A 22862-nucleotide genomic window follows, 5' to 3' on the forward strand; every position below is an offset into this window, starting at 1 on the left:
AAGTAAAACAGAAACTATGTACACAGGGGTATATACATATACACCCTGGCAATACATAAAACAAACAGGGAGACAGAGGGAGGGTATGGCTACTGCAACAGTGATCTCTTAGAAACACATTATGCACTTAATATAATAAATAGTGGGGCATATCAGATCCAAACATATCTGAAGCTGGCATTTTAAACTTTATACTTTGACTCCAAGGCTCCGGCTCCCCTTCTTCCGATAATGTGCCACCCACACTAGCAACTAGCAGCCCTTCCAATCTTGTTTACCACTCTATGAGAACAAACATGGAACACCGAGGTTTGGTGTTGAGTTTTGCATTTTTTTAGTGGAAATATATGCAATTTCTTCAATCTCTGTCGGGTTTACCAGCTTTACCTTTGTTCTTGTTACACTGCAGTTTATTTTTCTTCTGTTGTGACAGGTTTTATGTTTTTCTGTCTTTTACCATCTAGCTGGCAGCTTCCCATTATTTCCTTCCTTTCTCCCGTCTACTCACTGAGAAGTTTCTTGCACTTTAAAGATAAACGAATAAATAAGTGAATTGCTATTTAGCCTTTACTGTCCTTAATTATCTTTACTGGCTTTTTGCTAGCATCCCAGCACTACATCTCGTCTACCTCACCACCCCCTCCTTTTTAGCTCTTGTAAGCACTGTCTTTGTTCTATTAACCTTCGACAGAAACGCTGGTCGCCTTCTCACTTTGCCTTGAGTACCTCCAAATCCGAGCCATTCCCAGCATTCCACAGAAACCAGAGGCAGCTCAAAAGGGATGACAGCAACAAATATGCCCCCAGTATAAGTAAATCTAATTTTTTTACAAAAGAAAAGGTGGACATTTGCAAACAGAACAGATATGATCAGTGGAAATAAGTAACATTGCCTTATGAATTTGGAAAGCAACAAATTATGCAGAGTGGGTAGTGATAATAAACAAAGCATCTAAAAAAATCCAGTAAATTAGCTTTTGTATGGGTAGACTCTTCCATTTTTCCTGGTTCAAGTTATTGTTTTCATAATCATCAGACATATGATTCATGTAATCTCTTTTTGGACGACATCAGGAAGGAGATTACAGTTAAAATTACACATTGGATGTGAGAGATTTCATTTGACTGGGACAAGTTAACATGGTCTACAGTTCAAGGAAGTCTGAAGGTACTGGATATTGATAAATATCTAAGGGTTACTAGCAGGATTTTATGTTAAATGTGAAATGGAGGTTTCGTTTAAGTATGGAAAGAAATCATTTGGAAAAGATATTCAGGGGTACAAGGCAACAATTTATTAGATGAATGGGGGGGCAAAGACTGGGACAACCCTTATTAGACATGCTGAGTAAAGATACAAGCCAATGGTTTATGACTAAAGAGTGAAGAAAATGCAGAAATCAAAGCCTACAAATAGTAAGGCCACTGGCAGATAAAAGAAGGGCCACAGTGGCCTGGCAATGGGGATGTCAAAAGACAAAGATAAAATTCTGGGCACATCTGGCTAGAAATGGGAAGACGTTAACATAGGAACAGGCTAGAGAGAAATTATGGCTTAGCTGAGAATCTGTATTTCAAGTATCAAGTTTGATAAGGGCGGGGAGTCATATGACTGACAGGTGGACACCAGACCAAGATTGGCCTCCATTAGTAAAATGGGTGACAAGAACTAGAGAAGCTCACAAGCTGGTGAAGCATCTGGTATCACAGGCACACAAGGTGATTCAAAATTGGGAAAAGAAAATTGCTTCAAAACTGGGGAGGAACTGGGGGGAATTACTGGCAGTGTTCATTGATGAGGAATACTGGGACAAGATCTGTATCCTCCCTGGAAGTTGATCAAATCAAGTAGGTTCCATATTTTCGCCTGGAAATGCCTACACAAGTATTATGTACCCTACAGAAAACTGATAGAATGTTTCCAATGGTGCAGGTAGTTTATTGGAGATGTTGAACAAGCTAAATGGCGGACTATGCTTTTTGGAGTTGTGTAGAATTAAATCAGCACAGGAATTATCTAGATACATTAATAAAGGTGGTAACAGAGGGGGATTGCTGCCTTGTTATAAAGTCTATTTTTTTCTGGGTAGGGTAGTAAGAATCAAATGGGTATTGACAGTTGGTTCCAAGAGATTACATAGATCATATGTCTGATAGTGAAGAAAGCAAGTAGAAACTAGAAAATAAGGCACAGTCTATCTATAAATGAAGTTTAAATCCTATTGGAGAAGTTAAGTTCAGAAGAGGAAAGGAAGTGGCAAGGGGAGGGAACAGGTACAGGGATAGATATAGCTACCATGGCTACAATATATAGAAGGGTCAAAACAAAACATGTAACTACAAGACTGAACTATCACTGACGAAATGTGTGTGTGTGTGTGTGTGTGTGTGTGTGTGTGTGTGTGGGGGGGGGGGTACAATAAATTTATACATAGATACCAATAACATATATGCATTTAGTTTAAAGCTTTTTATTCTTGTTAACTGCCTTCTACATTTTTTAATTTTCTTGACTGAAACACAACTTTATTCCGGGAGATACTGGTCTGGTTATATTATGAAAATAGTGATAACTATATTGCTGATGAAATGTGTGGTGGGGTAGGGCAGTAGAGTACATTTCTACATAGTTTGCATATAGTTAAAGAGAATATATGTGCACTTAGTCTGAAGCAGTTTATCTTTAATTGCCTTGACATTCTTTAATTTTTGGACTGAAAACATGACTATGGGAGTATAGCATAAAAGTGGGGACATTGGTGTGATTGCATTATGAAACTAGTGATGAACCTGATACAGCATTGTTTTTTGGACCGATTTTCAGTCAGGACAATTTAACAGATCCCCAGTGCCAATAAAATGCATTTATTAGAAAACATGTAAAATGTATTAACATTCTTTGTTTTCCATAACATTGTAAAAAGCACTGAAGGTATTATTTTGTGACACATTTTTTGTAATACTATGCAGAATGGTTTCAACAAAATACGGTTCTTACAAAATAATCAAAAAAGTGTAATAACAGGGTTATATGCTAAAAGAGCCCCAAAAACCTAGGCATCCCAAATTATCTACAAAACATCTATCTTCAGAATGCCCCAAAACACGATGTGACTATTAAATACCTTTGGGCTTAGTCTCCATTTGTGAGGACTGAATGCAGGTCAGCTAAGGTGATCTTCCAAGGTACTTTGTGGTACAGGAATTTAGTATATGTAGAACTGGATGCTCTAACCCTAAGCTAACATGGCTTCTCTGCACAGTGAGTAAGAGCATGAGTCCTAGGTTTACTGATATACTATGTCACCATGGCACTGTCCATGACTAGTCTAGACACATGTAGCCTGAAAACTCATCTGAAGACTTGAAAACATAAATGATGGATAACAACTCTTTAATGATAATGTGCTTTCCTTTGTCTGTGTGATTCCAAGTGTCTTAAACCCATGTGTGCCTGTCCTCAACATTTGAAGGATCTGGCCAGGCTTAAGTTCCAGTCCTCTTTTGGCCTGACAAAGGGTATTCCTGAAGGGAACAGGTCCTTATCTGTGTTATCCACCAGTGAAATTCGCAGTGGATGGGGTGTTTAGGGGGACTACCATCTTAAGCGCATGCAGGTGCTGACACTACAGACTGCATAGGTCCCAGTTTCCTCATGCAGCTTGTAGACCATAAGGATCAAGAAAGACATATGGCAGAGTACCTTCAAGATAGTACTAGCAGTCCACTGAAAGAAGGATGGCAGCTTGGGAGAGGAATTCAATTAGCACTGCTATTGTTTTCATTCAGAAGGGAGAGAGTACAGTTGTGTACACTTACCATAAATGTAGATCTTAGAGTGTATTCACTGTTGCAGTCATCACCTGTGGGTTATCCCTGCTGTGGTAGCCCTCTGTCGGCCTAAATACCACAGTCTATGTTTTTCTGTGTCAGCTGCAGTCACTTGTAGTCTGACATCAGGTCGTCTGTGCTACAAAGCAAGGCAGACGACGTCATTACATCAGTTTTTCTTCCCCTAACCTGTCAGAAGCACAAGGAAATAAGGTAAAGTGGTCCTGGTGACTAAAGACCATCATGGGAAGCTAATGTCCCCCTAGGGGAAGAGGATATAATGGGGATGGAGGGAGGGAAGCCAGGACTGCAACAGTGAATACACTTGAACATCTACATTTATGGTAAGTGTACACAACTGTACTACGTTCTTCGTGTTTCACTGTTGCAGTCATCACCTGCGGGAGGATTCCCAAAGCTGAGTAGAGGGGTAGAAGGATAGGTTAGATCCCTAGGCATGGGTTAGCAAGCCCTGCAGAACTGCAGAGGCAAACCCTGCCCTAGACTTAGAAAAAAAGAGGTAGGTGGTATTGCTTTGTAAAGGTATGGACAGAGGTCAGGTGGCAGCTTCCAAGATGTCCCTGGTGGGGATTCCTCTGAGGAAGGCTGTGGAAGAGGAGGTTGCCCTAGTGGACTGGATACGAATAGACTGGGGAGGGGGGAGTTCCATGTAGTCTGTAGCAGAAATGGATACAGTGTGATATCCATTTAGAAATGGTTTGCTTGGAAATGAGCTTTCCCTCTGCCCCTGGGACAAAGCTGACAAGCAGCTGGTCTGATTTTCTGAAGGATTTAGTACAGTCCAGATAGTATCTGAGCTGTCTGTGCACGTCTAGCGAATGCAGAATTCTTTCCCCCTTGCTTTGAGGGTTGGAAAAGAAAGTGGGTTGGCCTATGGCCTGGTTAAGGGTCACATCAGATACCACCTTGGGCATAAAGGAGGGGTTAGTCCTCAGGGAGACCCTGTCTGCGTGGAAAATGGTGAAGGGTTCAACAGCCATGAGTGCCTGAAGTTCTGAAACCCTTCTGGCTGAGGTGATAGCTAGTAGGAAGGCAGTCTTACAGGAGAGGTATTTCAATTCTGCTGTAGCAGCAGGTTCGAAAGGAGGTAAGGTTAGTTTTTCTAAAACATAATTCAGGTACCAGGCTGGCATGGGAGGCCTTCTGGGAGATCTGATATTAGATGCTCCTCTGAGGAATTGTTTAATCAAAGGATGAGAGAAGAGGGGTAGGTCTGAATCGTAACAGGCTGAAATGGCAGAGGCATGGATTTTAATAGAAGAGAAGGAGAGGCCACTTTTAAGCAACTCGGCTAGGTAATCCAAGATAAGAGGAATGGAAGGATACGAGGTACTGACCCCTCTGGACTGACTCCAGGAGCAGAATCTTTTCCATTTTCCTGCATAAGATTTTCTGGTGCTGGGCCTTCTGGCCTCTGTGATAATGTCCAAGACCTGTTTGCTTAACAGGGTCTCTGTCAGTTTTTAAGGTATAAGCCATGCTGAAAAATTGAGAGTCTGTAAGTCTGGCTGCAGTATCTCCCCTCTCACCTGGGTCAAGAGGTCTGAGATCAGGGGAAGCAGCTTGGGGGGCTGTAAGGTCAGGCTGTGCAGTAAGGGGTACCAATGCTGCTTGGGTCAATCTGGAGCAATGAGGATGGCCTCTGTTCTCTCCTCCTTTATTTTGATCAGTACACTGGAAATTAGAGGCAGAGGAGCAAATGCGTACACAAACAGGGAGTTCCAGGAGAAGGCCAAGGCATCCACCTTCCACGCTAGGAGGTGATACTCCCTGGTTCAGAACTTTTGCAGCTGGTGTTTGAGGTGCGAAGCAAAGAGATCCACCTCTGGAGTCCCCCACTCCTGAGTGATTTGCAGAAAGATTTCCCTGTGGAGCTGCCATTCATAGGGGTCTAGTAAGTTTCTGCTTAGGTGGTCTGCCAGGGTGTTGTTCACCCCTGGTAGGTATTCGGCAATTAGGTGTAGACCCATGGAGGCGGCTGTCAGCCAGAGGTTCATGGCTAGTCTGCACAGAGGGTAAGATTGGGCCCCCCCCCCCCCATTTATTAATATACCACATTACTGTGGTGTTGTCTGTTTTTATAAGGAGAACTCCTGGCCTGAGATGGGGTTTGAAGGATGTCAGAGCCTTTTGTACTGCCATCATTTCTATCTGATTGGTGTGTAAGTGAAGGTGCTGGGCATCCCAAAGACCTTGGGTGCACCTGCCTGCTAGGTGAGTGCCCCAAGCAATGTCTGAGGCGTCGGTGGTGATGATCTGGCTGGTAGGGCGGAGGATGAAGGGGAAGACTCCTGTTCTTGGCACAGGCCTCTGCCCACCAGAGAAAATCAGCCTTTATACATGGGATCAGAGGGAGAGAGGTCTCTAGAGACTGACACTGCTGGCACCAAAGGTTCTTTAGGTACCACTGAAGTTTTCTCATGTGAAGCCTGGCCAGAGGAATTAGAAGGATGTAAGATGCCATGTATCCCAGGGCTTGCAGGAACTTCCTTGCAGTGAGGTGACTTCTGGAAGCCAGCTGGGTAAAGAGGAGAGGCAGCAAGCTCTGCTTTTCTGGGGATAGGAAGGCCATCTGGGATGCTGTGTCTAGCAGAGCTCCCAAGAAAATTATCTTCCTGGTGGGGGTTTGCTTTGATTTCTTCTCATTGATGGTGGACCCTAGGGAAGTTAGGAGGGATTTGACAAAGAGAAGGTCATGGAGCAGCTTTTCTTTGCAGTCTGCCTGAATGAGGCAGTCATCCAGATAAGGTAAATCTGAATATTTCTTTGTCCACAAAATGCCATGGCTGGGGCTAAGCATGTGGTGAATACTCTGGGTGCAGTAGATAAGTCAAAGGGCAGCGCAGAGAACTGAAAGTGATGTGATCCTGCTCTGAAGTGCAGGAATTTCCTGCAGGATTCCCTTATGAGGATGTGGAGGTAGGCATCTTTTAGGTCTAGGGTCACTAGCCAGGCATTTTTTGTTGGCATAGGCAGCAGCTGCTGCAAAGTGAGCATTTTGAATCTGGGACCATCAGGGAGGTGTTCGGAATGGACAGATCCAGAATGGGGTGCCAAGTGCCCTCTTTTCTGGGAACAAGGAATAGTCTGGAATAAAAGCCTTTGCCTGCTTGATCTGGGGGGGGGGCAGGTTCTACTGCCCCCTGGGATATGAAAGTTTGGACCGGTTTCACTGGCTCTGTCCACTGATTTGGAGGCAAGTCTGGGTACCCTCTTGGAATTGGGAGTTCGCTGAAAGAGAATTTATATCCCTGAAAAATGATCTTTAAGACCCATTGGTCCTTTGTTACAGAAAGCCAATTTTCTTTGAAGAGGGAGAGCCTTCCTCCTAGTTTTTGGCGAGTGAAGGGAGGGCGGGGGGGGGGGTGAGTCATTGTAAATTTCTGCCATAGAAGGGTGGCTTAGAACTCCCTGCCTTTGGGGCAGAAGTGGTCCACTGCTTGCTTTTCTGCTGGCCTTGGGATAGGGGCCTGGATGGTCTGTTCCTGCGGGGCTTACTTTGCCCTTGTCTGCTAGGTGCAGAGAAGGACCAGTGCTTAGAAAGGGAAAGTTCCTGCTGAACCTGGGAGGTTGAACCTGAAAGAAATCTTTTAATGTTTGCATAGATTTTGCTTTGTTTTCCATCTTTTTAAGCACCTCCTCTGCTTTTCCTCCAAACAAGTACTCCTTATCCAGGGGTGCATCAATACGTTTAGACTGGACATGATCAGGGAGAAGTTGTTCCTTCAGTCAAGCATGTCTCCTGATGAGAGATCCTGTCACTGCTGCCCTGCTAGAGGCTTCTAGGGAGTCATATCCACAATGTAATGAGTGTTTGGCCACTTGACAAGCAGAGTGCAGTAAACCTGCTAACTCTTTTGAATTGGCACAGTCAGGAAAGGTAGAAATCTTTTGTTTTAATAGTTCCAAAGTGTGTTGCTGATATTTTAACATATGGAACTGACGATTGAGTGCTCTGATAGGGTAAATAATTATACACCTCTGCAACCTTAGCTATCTGAGCAGAGCTCTGGAGTCCTTGTCAGAAGGAATAGGATTCTTGGCAGAACTACTCTTAGCTCCTTTAGCCTTTAGGTCCCTGTGTAATGACCTCTGGGTCTGCAGCAGGATTTCTGTACAGGTATTTGTGAGAATCCGGTACTCTGTAATACCGGTCAGGTTTACTGGGTGCAGGTGGGAGGGCGTCAGGGTCTAAGCTGGATTAATGGAAAACATCATCCACCACTTCTAAAATGGGGGGGGGGAGGTGGCCAGAGGGTCTGTGCTAGGGCAGGTCCAGAAACTCTCTAGTCTTTTCTTAGACTGGGGGAAGTCCTGAGATTCCTACTGGAAATGTTCCCCGGGGGTGTGAAGGGTTTCCCCGAAGGAAAGGTCCTCCAGAGAGGAGGCAGAAGGGATGGAGCCCTCTGCAACTGAATCCTTGTAAGCAGTCAGAGGTTGCTGTTCCTCTTCAAAATCTGAACAGTCAGATTCCTCAGAATCCTGTTCTGTTATAATTTCTGGAGAAGGGCGCCAAAGGCTTGGAAGAAAGACAATTTCTGCGGCATACCGGACTCCGAAAGGGTCTTGGTAGAGGCCTGCATAGATATCGAATTGGGCATCAGGGGCTGCAAAAGCGCCTCACTGAATTCTGGAGAAATGACGACCTTGCTTAGCGGTAGTGTCATCGGAAGGCTTAGCCTTGTGACATTTGTCTCTATATTTATCTCGTGTTTTTTTGGAATGTCCACAGACTGTTGGCTGAAGGACGCCATATTGGAACGCAAAGACGGAACATGAAAATAACTATCTACAATAAGAGCTCTAGGAGTAATGGTTCTTGCATTAAAGAGGGCACAGAACCGGCAATGGGGGATGTAGTGGTCTGGGCCTAAACAAGTGACGCACTAAGAATGGAAGTCTCTGTGTGGGATCTGCTTTCCATGGGCGAGATGATGGTTAACTTTTTCAGACATCGGTTAGTGCAAGAAAAAAGGATCTTCAACAGGGTACTTAGCTTTAGATGTTTTCAGCTGAAATTCAAACTCTTGTAATGACCGACCAGCACTCGTGTGAACTGCTTCTGCTATGGGCTCCACAGCAAGAAAGACTGATGTAATGATGTCGGCTGCCTTGCTGTGTACATCACTGACGCCCTGACGTCAGACTACAGGTGACTGCAGACAACGCAGCAAAACAGACTCTGGTATTGGAGCCGGTCAAGGGCTAACACAGCAGGGATAACCCACAGGTGATGACTGCAACAGTGAAACACGAAGAACATCCTGTAGTTCTCTGGGCCAACACGGCACCCAGGAAACATTTGCTTTCTGAGGGGTTTAGGATGTGGGAAGTCACCATCTTTGTGAATCACTGTGGAATTCAATGCCTCCTTTATCTCCTCCTAAGAATTTGTCTGAATCAAGTATTCGTCTAGGTATGGATGAATAGGATTGCTTTAAATTACAAAATGGGCAAAAACTGTGGCTAAAGATTTTGTAAATACCCTAGGACAGGTCAAAAGCCCAAGGGGGAAAGAAGTGAAATGAAAATGTATTGACTTCAACGGAAACTAAAGGAATCTTAAATGTTCCTTGAAAACAGAGATGCATCTATATGTCGTTCATGTCCAGAATAACTCCAAGTGCCTTTGTAAGTAAAAGAAAGAAAAATAACTAAAGGGTGAGCATCATGAATTTTCCCACAACCCTACAATAAATTGTTGGTACCTGGGAACCAATATCTGGTTGTGATTTAGCAATGAAGTCGCTAACAGGCTTGGAGGGACTGGGATATCGGTATCTTGCTGTCAACCTCAAAAGCGGCACTAGCAGAGGAGGTATATCAAAAAGGAGACATCAGGTTGAACAGCTAATAAGTCTGCCCCTCTAAGGAACCAATGCTTCCAGACCCTGGTAAGACTGATAAGGTCACAACGGCCCCATCTCTTAGCCAACATAAGCTTTCATAGCTAATTATCAGCTGTTGTTTTAAAGCATTTGGAATCTGTTCTCACTACCTCCACTTCAGGTGAAGCTGCACATTGGCCTAAAAATATAATTTTTAAAGTTCTAAAATGTACTCAAGCTTTGCATCCTGGGCAAGAGAGTCCTTTTGATAAAAGGAAGCACAAAGTTGGCATGCAGACATCTTCATATGACGGGCCCAAGGCAGTAAAGACAATGAATGTGAAAATCCTTCAGTGGTACCTAGGGTTGCCACCTTTTCAAATGCCCAGTGTGAGACACTGTTTATGAAACATGATTTTGCAGGACAAATCATATCCACAACTACTGAGAAGTACTGAAGTTCACTTAATGTATGTGTCAGATACAAAATTAGAAGTTATGTACTCACCATAACGTTCCATCTGAGTAGGTGACCATTTGGATGCAACCTGTGGGTATCGGATCCGACCTCGGATCCAAGCCGGCATTTCAAAAGCTTTAGGCTCTGAGCTCCTAGCTCCTCCCTCTACCCATAATCCCCTGCCAAGCCCTAACTGACCTCAGATTGAGTTTGCCTATATAATACTAGAATAAAAAGTATTTAAATAGATGCAAAAACTCTTGTTGTATAAAGGTCAGGGGGATGGAGGGGGGGATGGTTGCATCCAAATGAAGTCACCTACTCAGATGGAACGTTATGGTGAGTACATAACTTCTAAATCTGAAGTAGGCAGACTTCATTTGTCTGCAACCTGTGGGACAGAGTCCCCAGCTACCTAAATCTTGGGCAGCCGTCATGGAAGGATGTTCTGGAGCACCGCTGAGCCAAAGGATGCTCTTCCCCTGGAAACAACATCCACCTTATAATGAGTAATGAAGGTATGAGACGAGGCCCAAGTGGCTGCCGCGCAGATATCATCCAATGGCACTCAGGACTTAAACGCGGCTGACGTGGAAACTGCCCTAGTAGAGTGAGCCGTAACCCTTTGAGGAGCAGGCCTACCTGAAGTGTCATAAGCCTGCCGAATACAATTAGCAATCCATCCGGATAGTGTGACTTTGGAAACCGCTTTGCCCATAGCAAATTTAGCAAAGGAGACGAACAGCTGATCTGATTGTCTATGACCAGCCGTTCTGTGAATGTAAAAGCGCAATTGTCTATGAACATCTAAAGAATGCAGCTTATATTCTCCTTTGTTTTTATAATTGGGGAAAAACACAGGTAAGTTGATTGATTAATATTAGATTCCGAAGAAACTTTTGGAAGAAAGGATGGATTGGTCCTGAGGCACACCCTATCGGGAAAGGAGGAGAGGTAAGGCGGTTTGATGCATAGAGCCTGAGGTTCCGACACTCTTCTGGCTGATGTGATGGCTACCAAGAAAGCAGTCTTCCAGGAAAGGTACTTTAGATCTGCAGAAGCTGCAGGCTCAAAGGGAGGAGCAGTAAGGGCCTGTAAAACTAAGGATAGGTCCCAAGGTGGTACAGCTTCTTTGACCGGAGGCCTCAAAAGAAAAACTCCTTTAAGAAAGGTCTTACAAAGTTTCGCAGTCATGAGGGGAGCTGACTCATGACCCATATGATAATGGGAAATCACTGCCATTTGTACCTTTACCGTGGAAGAACTAACCCCTTGATGAAAGAGGTCTGTTAAGAAGTCCAGCACCGCAGACATAGGTGCTGAAAAAGGATCCATACTATTCTGGACCACCCAAATAGAAAAGCTTTTCCATTTGCTCCGATAAACCTTCCTAGTGGAAGGTTTATAAGCCGCCACTAAAATGGCCTTGACAGGTGACGAGATACCGGGAGTCCTAATCAAGGATGGAACTGGAGCAGCCAGGCTGCCAATTTCAGGGTGTGTAGATTCGGGACCGGAAGTCCTAGAGGATGGGAGATGAGATCCGGGATCGGATCCAGAATCCAGGGCGGATTCACTTTGTGAGACCATACATAAGGGAACCAGGGCTGACGAGGCCAGAACGGGGCAATGAGAATCATTCTGCTCCCCAAACTGTTGGCTTTCTGCAAGAGCATCTGCATCAGAGGTAGTGGAGGATAGGCATAAAGGAGACCGGGAGGCCAAGCATGCACCAGAGCGTCTCTCGGGGATTCCCCAGGTGGGGGAAGTAGAGCGAAGAAACTGTCGCATTTGGCGTTTGAGTGAGAAGCAAAAAGATCGCAACAGGGTTGCCCCCAGATGGCAAAAATCTTCTTTGCTACCAGGGGATTGAAAGACCACTCATGCGGGGAAAGAATGGTGCAACTGAGCTTGTCTGCAAAGATGTTGGATTTTCCCGGAATGTGCGTTGCTACAAGAAAGGGTTTGGTGGAAATTGCCCATTCCCAGACTCTCATGGCCTCTCGACAAAGGGGATAGGACCTGGTTCCTCCCTGCTTGTTGATGTACCAGACTACCGACATGTTGTCTGTCTGGATCGCAATAGTCCCCGTAGGAAGAAGGCTGTGAAGTGCTTGCAACGCTAGGAGCACCGCCCTCATTTCCAGGACATTTATATGCAACGGTCTCTGAGGTGTTCCACGTTCCTTGGACAATCTTGCCCGTAGAATGCCCCCCCCCCACCCGAGGCGAGAAGCGTCCGTAGTCACCGTGGCTCGGGGGAATGCTGCACAAAAGGGTCTCCCTGCTAGAGGCTCCGGAGACTGGAGCCACCAAAACAGGGAGTCCTTGCATGCCTTGCTGACCGCTATTGGGCTGTTGAGAGAGGAGTATAGCGGGGACCACTGGACCTGTAGGGTCCATTGAAGAACCCGCATGTGTAAGCGAGCATGAAGAAGAAGTGAAATAGCTGCTGCCATTGAACCCAGGGCCCTCAGGACCGAAGCAGCCGTTGGAAACGGTTGTAGGACTGCTGTGATATGACACTTCAGGCTGGACAGCCTGTCTGGGGTGAGGAAGGCCCGCATGGATCTTGTGTCCAGCCTTCCTCCTATGAAATCTATAAGTTGTGTGGGGTGCAGTAAAGATTTCTCCCAGTTTATGGTGATGCCCAGCCTTGGGGCTATAAGAAGGAAATAGTCCCTGGCTAAGCACAGTAGAAGCCTTGATGATGCCGTTAGAAGCCATTCGTCCAGGTACGGGAAGACCTGTAATCCCTGGAGTCTCAGGTGGGCCGCTACTACTGCTAGTACCTTGGTGAACACCCTGGGGGCAGAGGTGAGACCGAAGGGGAGGACCCTGAACTGGTAGTGGCTGGCTCCCAGCCAGAAGCAAAGGAACCTCCTGGACCATCTGTCCATCCGAATGTGGTAGTACGCGTCCTTGAGGTCGATAGAGCACATCCAATCGTTCTCCCGCAAGAGGGGGAGTATAGATTGTAGGGTGACCATCCGGAACTTTTGCTTAGTTACTGACAGGTTCAGTAGGAAGTAGGGAAAGGTCTAAGATCGGTCTTAAGTCCCCCGTTTTCTTTGGCACCAAGAAGAACCTGGAGTAAAACCCTGATCCGGTCTGATCTCGGGGGACGGGCTGGATGGCTCTTTTTTCTAGCAGCTGCTCGATTTCGACAGCTGCTGCCTCCCTTTGGTCGGGTGGTACATCTGGGAGGCTGCGGGATCTGGGTATTTTGCTCAGGGGAATGGTATAACCTCTGGATATCACACGAAGCACCCAACGGTCTGATGTGATTGACTCCCAAGAAGTCAGGTGCCTCGAAAAACGCCCCCCGACTGCCTCCAGAGACGGACAGCCGGGCAACCCTTCAGGGCTGTTGCGTGGGTCTGTCAGAGAAAGGTTCTCTGGACCCAAAGTTTCTAGGAGCCCCTCTGCCTCTAGGACGGTGACCTCCCTGTCCTCCTCTGCCACGGAAGGACTGGTTATCCGGAGCAGGTTGGGACTGCTGCGACTTCCGGAACCACATCTTCTTCTGTCCCTTTTGGTTCTTCGAGAAGGACCTCTTGGGAGCTGAGAAGCGGACTCCCAACGGCAGACAGCGTCTTCCCGTCCTTCTCGCTCTGGACTAACGTTTCACGAACAGTTTTGCCAAACAAGGCAGAACCATCAAAGGGGGCATTCGCGAAAGTCGCCTTGAAGGGCTCTGCGAAATCACAGTGGCGGAGCCAGGCCTGACGCCTCATGACTAGGCCCGCTCCACTAGCTCTAGCGGCTCCCTCGGTAGCGTGAGAAAGTAGCCGCATAGACGTATTGGAAACTGCTCTAAGAGTGGCCATATGGGTGGCGTACACTTGTTTGTCCTCACCCGACATGGACTCTGGGGGAGATGCAGCGTACTCTTTAATCAGGTCCCGCTGCATCCTGATAACGTGAGCCATGTAGTTCAGCGCTCTCAAAGAGAAGGTTGCTGAACTAAAAACTCGCTTCCCAATGCGATCCATCGAGCGGGACTCCTTGCCCGGAGGATGCATAGAGGGACTCTCCTGTGCCAACTCCCTCTTAGTGGCTGCAGCCATCATCATGGCATCTACCGGGGGGCCTTTGCTCCAGTGAGTGCGGTCCGCCGGGGGGCTCAGGATACGGTCTGGACGCTTAGGTACAGGCTCAACGGTGTCTGGATCCTTCCATGCTCTGGTGGATATAAGGTCCACCAGAGGATCGGCAGGAGGGGACACCCAAGAGGTAGATGGGCCCGCCTCGAATGCCTCCAAGAACACAGACTCGTCTGAGGAGGCCTTGGGGGCAGACCACCCCCCCCCGATCCTTAACATCTCCATAATGTCTCCAAATGAGACGTCTTCTGGGGGTGATCTTGGGGAGCCCTCCCCTTCATCCAAGTCTGTGTCTTCGGTAATGGACTCTGGGGAGTCCATGTGCCTCCTTTTGCACTTACGCTTCTGAGGCACTTCCTCGGGGGGACTGTCCGAGGAGTCCTCTTCAGCAGCTGGATGTTCCAAGGGAACTACTTGGGACATCGAGGCGGGCTGTCCCTGGGACCGGCTGATGGGAGCCTGGCCCAACTGCAAGGGAGTGCGGGGTGGAGCCGTGGCAGGGACCGGGGGTCCGGTAGTCCTCAACAGCGCCCTTTCCACTACGTCGAAGGCCGAGGGGGAGCCAGCTTCTCTAAGCCCCGAGAGCCAACCTCCACTCGGATCCGACGCACGGACCGGAGTTGGAGCCGAAACCGTCGGATCCGAGAGACCGGTGTGCTCCGACTTATACGGAGCCAAAGACACACCAGCTCCCTTGGATCCGAGGCTCGGCCCTCGGCTCCGAGAGGTCGGGTCCGAAGTACCCGAAGCACTCAAGGGATGGGTCGGATCCGAGGTGTGCCGACCTATCGGATCCGACCCACCCCCGGATCCAACTCTGCCCGGCACCGAAAGCTCCGAACCCAGGGTGTGGGTCGGAGAAGGAGCCAAGGGGGGCGAAAAAAGGGGTCGAAGCCCCCCCCGGATGGGGGGGAGCTAAGAGCACTCCCATTTGCATTTGGGCCTGGATGAAACGCCTCATCATCCGGTCCATGTCTGCTTCGCTCATGGAAAAGGTGGATCTAGTTGAGGCCACCGAAGCGGACCTAGAGAGCCGCCTCGGGGACCTCACTGAAGGGCTAGCCTCCTCCTCCTCAAGCCCAGAGGAGAACCGAGGGGAGTGGAGCCGAGGAGGAGGAGATCTAGAAGACACAGGGGAGGCCCGTTTAGACAGAGGAGCCGAACTTGAGGTCTCGGCTCTCCGTTTGTGGTGCCTCTCCTTGTGTCTCTCCTTCTTCTCTTTCTCCCTTGAAGTCTCCCTCTCCTCCGGCTTTTTAGTGGGAGGTTGAGTCCCAACCGGGGGAGAGGAGACCACAGCACCCACAGAAGGCTGCTGGCTAGAAGGGGCAGAGGCCGGAGCCGCATCAGGAGGGAGAAGTCCCGCCAGAACGAGCTTCGACCTCCGCTCCCTTAAAGCTCAGGGGTTGAACCCTGCACAAATGGTACAACCAGATGACAGGTGTTCAACCCCCAAGCATTTAACGCACAGAGTGTGGCCATCCGCTGGGGACAGCTTATGGCCACACTCGGTACATTTAGAGAACACTGCCTTATGGGCTTCAGACATCATAAGCCCTAACAGGCCTCAAACACACAGAACACACAAGCACACAAACTACACAAAACCCGAAGAAAAATTAAAAAGATAGACAGAGGAAAGCCTAACACATACACTTTTAACTAATCAAAATATAAAATTTAAAGTTTTCCAAAAATTTCTAGTCAAAAACTCTTATCTGTAACCAGGAGCTCGAGGAGTCCGTTGCAACTTGAAAGCGGCAAACGAAATCTGGGGTCAGTTAGGGCTTGGCAGGGGATTATGGGTAGAGGGAGGAGCTAGGAGCTCGGAGCCTAAAGCTTTTGAAATGCCGGCTCGGATCCGAGGTCGGATCAGATACCCACAGGTTGCAGACAAATGAAGTCTGCCTACTTCAGATCAAATATTTTATGCAATGAATAGTAGAAATTTAGGGTTTATTTTCTGCAGATCATAACTGCCAAAATAGAGACTGTAAAGCAGTAATTGTAGTGGTACCTGTCAGTCACAAATAGATTAATAACAATGCAACTCTAAAAAGCAGACAGGAAAAATATCCTAAAATGCGTACTTATCACAGCACTGAAGGTTATACTGGATGGCACAGACGGACAAATGTCAAAATGTTCTACACAAAATTAACTGAAACTGTTATAACCATCCCTTCCTTTATATTACGAATCCTACTGATGTCTGTGGCTTGGGGAGGCTGACCCTGTACATGGACATCAGAAAGCCAAAGAAATTGTGCCAGATGGGTGGACATCCATCTGCTGCCTAATCCCATATGTCACAATTTATACAGCAGCAGTGAAAATACGATTTACTAATGTTATCATTAAGAAAGTTAACAGAGCCCTCTGATTTGTCTATACAATTACAAATCTGCAGGGAAGGTCCTTCAGAGCCTAAGACTTCATTCATTTAAGTCCCCTTAGCTTGCAGACTAATCATGTTTCTGAAGTGTTTTTCATAGACTACCCCCACTCCCAGTTCAGCCTCCGGTTATCAGATCTGACTTCTGTATACCTCATGTAGATGCTGGAAACACAGTGAGTGTAACAAACACACTTCGTCACTAAGTGAGTAGCTAGAGTACTCCTGAATAAGACCTGATTCAGCATCTGCCTGTTTATGTGAAACTACATAAGAAACCAAGTTAAATACAAAGACATGGGTGAAAAAGAAACTAGGTTAAATATCCAGAACTGGGTAATGAGGGGTGCATGTCCCCAAACCTCCTACACAGGAGGCTTTGTCCTATGCACACCTTTACTTAATTTAATGTACACTTAGGGTACACATCCCCAGTGTGGGTTATGAACTTTCACTTAAATGATCAAATGCTTCACAGGCTTTCTAAAACAGTTTGCAGATAAAGATGCCTTCCTTATAAATGTGACAGCAGAGAGTTTACTTTGCTCCATGATGTAAAATATTTACTAGTACAATCACAAGAACTTTTTCTCTCACTCTTCTTCGCACTGAGTTTGTAAAATCATGAGTAAAGAATGAAGAATACTGTTTACTTACTTGATCTCTTGTCAGAAATGGATGTGCAGAATAAGGACGCCTTCTACTGGAACAGGAACTAGATGTTTCGACACTTTCTAAGTCTGACTCTGTTTCAGCGCCATGAGCTTGAAGTATACTTAACCTCTCCCCCAAGTCACTAACCGCATCTGTAAATAAACATAATTGTTTAATAACCACACGTATGCCAATTCGGTGGTTGCAACTTTTAACTGGAAAAAGAAAAAGACAGCAGGAAGACAATACAAGGAGGCACTGAACATACATCACTGATGTACTACACAGCCAAGTAAGGGAAAGAGGCTAAGAAGCAATAGTGTGAAGAATTTTTTCATACTGAAGCGAACACTGGAATTATAAAAAAATTCACTAGTGGACAGTGTGTAACAAGTTTTTTCATAGTAATTACAGCAATTTTATTGTAAGCTATTCAACATGGCTCATGCAAAACATTAAACTGGTATACTCCAACCAAAGGCTTGCTTCCAGTAGAAATGCAACTCAGCACTGTAAAAAAAATAAAAAGAGCACTTGCAATTTTTCTTTTCTTTACTGCACAGATGCTACATAATCAATTGTGCATTCTATATTCATGTTCAAAGGGAAATGAAGAAGGTTAAAGAATGTCCAAACTTATTTACTGATGAACATTTCTAAAAGGCCACAATGTTTCAAAGGAAGTTTAAGAGAAGGGGGGAAAAAATGAACATTCACAAGTTACGTAATTTAAAATTTTACAAGTATTTTGGACAACTTACAAAGCTGTACTTCCATTCAATGTGTATTCAAGCTTGAAAATTTCTATGGAGCAATCTGGTCATAGTATTTGTAGGCATAGCTACTAATGCATATCAGTTAAGTTTCTGTAGCAACAGGAGGATGGAGTGTAAATAGGTTTAAGAATGCTGAAAAATCTAACCAGTGGGAACAGTACTAATTTCAAACGAAATTTATGGGGATAAAGAGAAAGTTACTGTACATACGCTACATACATATTTTACAAACCAAATAGCAATTTTGGAAAACATGCAACTCCAGCTAAAGCAGTAGCTAGACCAGCTGGTGTGAAGTACATTTTACTAAAACGGCACGTGCCTCAAAAGAAGGTCTTCTGATTTCCTGCTCTGAAACCAAAGCAAGCTGTTCATTACAGTTAAATAATAGTACAATGTGCTCTTCAGCAATGACCATGAAAGCAGCAATAGCTTCTATGAAACTAGTATTGCACTCCTGCACCATGACACCTGACAACCGCAGCCCCTTACAACTTGCACCAGGAGCATCCACCCCATTGTCCTGCCCTAGCTATGAATCTGACTCCAGACAAGCTGCATTATTCTGGCATGATAAAGTTGGTGAAAGAAGAAATTATAAACAAGTAACTGGATCAACATAACAAAAAGAGAGAGAGAAATCATGAAAGTAAAATAGTTGTAAGTAAGCTTTAGTTGTTTTTTTACCTGCTGCCTCACAGTTAACGCAGAGGATTAAAGATGGCAGTTACCGCACAGGACTAAAGCTGTACTGTGCTAATAAAGCTGTTTCCTATGCCAGGGGTACAGGGTTTGAATCTTTCCCCCTTCATTCGCCTACTGTTAAACTTCAGCAAGCCATTTAACCAGAAAGTGCTATGGGGTGATGGAAATTTAGGCTAGGCTCTGTAATGGTCTCCTGGACTGCAAACCTAGTAAGTATGTATGGAACCTATCTTCTAGTTTGTGCACTCTGATGATGCTGGGCTGAGGTGAAAGACAAGGCCAACAGTCAGTAACATGAGGGGAGAAGGAACAGAATGGCTTCTTCGTTTATGTTCCTTTTTAGGAGGGGAGAGCCCTCCGTCTCAGAAATAGCCTCTGAAAAGGGAGTTTTTAGGAGACCGGTAAGGATTAATTTATTTTTTCCTCTCATTTAAAGTGCGAGAGCTAAAGCCCTTACATATCCCCCATGATGGTTAAATAGACAAATGCAGTAAACACAAGACAGATGGGTATCCGAATTTTGCATTTTTCTGTTACATTGGTCGCATTGTTTAAAGCCCTTTTTATCAGATATCTTCATATGTATATCTATAGTGGAACAAGAGTCCCCAACAACAGTACAATTCCAAACAATTACGAATACACACTCACACAATCAAGAAAAGGAAATAGTGTGCGTTATATATATATATATATATATATAAATATACATATACACACACACACACACACACATCTTTTTTTTTTTTAACAACAGATACGAATACCCAACGGGTGAAGAGAAAAGGAAAAAGGGGATACCAGCAATGGTACTGACAATTACCTCAGAGGTAATGAAAGGCCTGTACCGCCGATGGCACAAAGAATACCAAATTTGGTATGAAATAGGAAAGAAGCACTCAAACAAGTAGTAAATTTAAGCAACTATTAATAAAATGTATAAGAAAATTATAGTTTTACCAAAAAAAAAACTAAAAAGGTCTAAGAAATAAAGAATTTTTAATGACTTAGCTGAGAGATGGCTTCACACGTCTTGATATCTACGTGGCAAACGAGATCTGAGGTAACAGGGAGAGGGACATTATGGGTAAGCTTAGCTCGAGAGTTTTTTTGGCTGGCGCAAGCTTGTTATGAAGGCCAACTCGGTTCTGTGGACGGAAAGTACAGTTTTGCACCTACCATAAATGTAGATGTTAGAGTGCTAATACAGCTGCAGTCATAACAGATGGGTTCTCCTGCCGTCAGGCGGGTCCTCGGTCGGCCGAATTCCAAAGTCTAGGTCCGGCGTCGGTTGTCGTCGCTTCTTCCCTGACGTCAGTGCGACAGGGGTATAAAAGAACCAGCCGACGCCATTTTCTTCAGTTTTTCTTGCCCCAGATGTCAGGTGCCCCCAGAAGGAAGGCAATACATAAAATTATGTAATAATGCAATGCAATATAATCAAAAAATAGTAGTTGCAAGCAAATACACCATAAAAGAATACCCCTAGAGGGGAAGGAGGGAGGGAAACCTGGACTGCAGCTGTATTAGCACTCGAACATCTACATTTATGGTAGGTACAAAACTGTACTATGTTCATCGTGCATACAGCTGCAGTCATAACAGATGGGTAGAATCCCAAAGCTAAGAAAGGGGTGGTAGGCACTAGGTGGAACTAGGAGGAGCCAAAATGCCCTGCAAGACTGCAGTGGCAAAGCCTGCTCTAGATTTGGAGTATAATGGTAGGTTATAGTGCTTGGAGAAGGTATGCACAGAACTCCAAGTGGCTGCTTCCAAAATATCCTTGGTAGGAACTCCTCTGAGGAAGGCTGCAGAGGTGGCTGTGGCCCTGGTGGAATGAGTTCTAATGCCTGTAGGTACAGTTTTGCCATGCAAGGAATAGCAAAAGCGTATGCAGTGGGCTATCCATTTTGAGATTGTCTGTTTGGAAATTGGCTTTCCTTGAGCTCCTACCGCATAGGCCACAAAAAGCTGTTCTGATTTTCTGAAAGGTTTTGTTCTGTCCAAATAATAACGCAGTTGTCTGTGGATGTCCAAGGAATGTAGTAATCTTTCCCCTTTGTTTTGAGGATTAGGATAAAAAGTAGGTAAATGTATGGCCTGATTTAAAGCTACCCTGGATACCACTTTAGGCATAAAGGATGGGTTGGTTCATAATGAAACTCTGTCCTGATGGAAGATGATAAAAGGCTGTTCAGCCATAAGAGCCTGTAGTTCTGAAACTCTACGAGCTGAAGTGATATCCAGAAGGAAAGCTGTTTTCCAGGACAAATATTGTAAATCTGATGAGGCAGCTGGCTCAAAAGGAGGCAAAGTCAGTTTTTCCAGAATGAAATTAAGATCCAGAGCAGGTATTGGTTGTTTTCTTGGAGGTCTTAAATTCTTAGCCCCTCTGAGGAACTGTCTTAATAGAGGGTGAGAGAATAAAGGTGGATCAGTGTTGTATTCTGCAGAAATGGCTGAGGCATGGATTTTGATGGAGGAGAACGAAAGTCCACTGCTTAGCAGTTCAGCCAAATATTGTAGTATTTGAGGTAAATTCAGTTTTCCAGGGCTCTGGCCCTTTTCCTCATTCCAGACACAAAAACGTTTCCATTTGGCGGAGTAAGCTTTTCTAGTTGATGGCCTTCTGGCCTCCAAAATGACATCCTGCACCTCCTTGGAGAGTAGGGCCTGCTGCGATGCTAAGGAATCTTCCATGCGGCTAGATTGAGTGTTTTCAGCTGACTGTGAAGAGTTTTGAAGCTGTGCTGAGTCAGAAGAAGAGGCATTAGAGGCAGGGTCCATGGTGGGGAATGCGTCAGGCTCCTCAGGAGTGGGTACCAGTGTTGCCTTGGCCAGTCCGAGGAGCAATGAGGATCATCTTTGGTCTGTCTGCTCTGGTCTTCAATAGGACTTTGGGCAGCAGAGGAAGAGGCGGGAAGGCATAAACTGTCATTGATGTCCAACTGAAAGAGAGAGCGTCCACTCTCCAGGCCTTTGGATGGAAGATCCAGAATTTTGTCAATTGATGATTTTTGTGGGAGGCAAAGAGATCTATGTCTGGCCTTCCCCATTCTTGGATTATTTCTGTAAAAACTTTTGGATGCAACTTCCATTCGTGTGGATCTGTTATATTCCTGCTTAGGTTGTCTGCCAGCGTGTTTTCCTTGCCTGGCAAGTACTGTGCTTGTAGTTCCATTTGTAAGTCCATAGCCATGTTCCAAAGTGACATGGCCAGTCTGCATAGGGGATAAGAATGTGTTCCTCCCTGCTTGTTTATGTACCACATACCTGTGGTGTTGTCCGTTCTTATCAATAGTTGACCTGGTTGTAGAAGGTCCTTGAAAGCTATAATAGCATTTATTACTGCTAGCATTTCTTTTTGATTGATGTGAAGGTGCTTTTCTTTCTGGGACCATTTGCCCTGAATGCACCAGTCTGTCATGTGCGCCCCCCAGGCGTAGTCCGAGGCGTCTGTTGTGATGACTTGATTTGCTTGAGGCTTGCTGAATGGAAGACCTGTGTTTGTTTGACATGCTTGAGCCCACCACAGAAATTCCTTTTGCAGACATGGAATTAGTGGTATTATTGTTTCCAAACTGTGGCTGTGTTGAGACCATATGTTTTTAGGTACCATTGTAGTTTTCTCATATGCAGCTTTGCACATGGGATTAGTAAGATGCAAGATGCCATGAATCCCAGAGCCTGCAGGATTTTCCTTGCAGTCAGCCTGGTGCAATTTGCCAGTGTTCTGAAATATTGAATTAGTTGCCTTGCTTCTCTGGCGTGAGGTAGGCCATCTGGGTGTTTGTGTCCAAATTGGCACCCAGGAAAATTATCTTCCGAGAGGGTATTAGCCTTGATTTCTCTTTGTTGACTGTGTATCCCAGAGAGTTTAATAACATTATTACATAAGCCAGATGTTTCAGAAGAATGTGCTTGCTGTCCGCTTGGATCAGGCAGTCGTCCAAATAAGGGTATATTTGTATCCCTTGAAGTCTGCAGTAGGCAATTACAGATGCCAGGCATTTCGTGAATACTCTGGGCGCAGTAGATAAGCCAAAGGGCAATGCAGTGAATTGATAATGGGTTGAACCTGCAAGAAAT

At 45.5% G+C, this 22862-nt stretch overlaps 1 protein-coding gene across 4 annotated transcripts in view; it reads right to left on the reverse strand.

Moving 5' to 3' along the window:
- Window positions 1-22862, reverse strand: part of HYLS1 (HYLS1 centriolar and ciliogenesis associated) — a 418183-nt gene that overhangs the window by 228693 nt on the left and 166628 nt on the right. For all 4 annotated transcript variants that reach the window (XM_044060530.1, XM_044060529.1, XM_044060528.1 and 1 more), the window contains one exon: window positions 17296-17444. In XM_044060530.1, the coding sequence (XP_043916465.1) occupies window positions 17296-17444 (149 nt within the window). The remainder of the gene's footprint in view (window positions 1-17295; window positions 17445-22862) is intronic.

This window comes from Protopterus annectens, chromosome 2.part0 (genome assembly GCF_019279795.1).
Source record: "Protopterus annectens isolate FY-2018-M chromosome 2.part0, PAN1.0, whole genome shotgun sequence".
Lineage (NCBI taxonomy): Eukaryota > Metazoa > Chordata > Ceratodontiformes > Protopteridae > Protopterus > Protopterus annectens.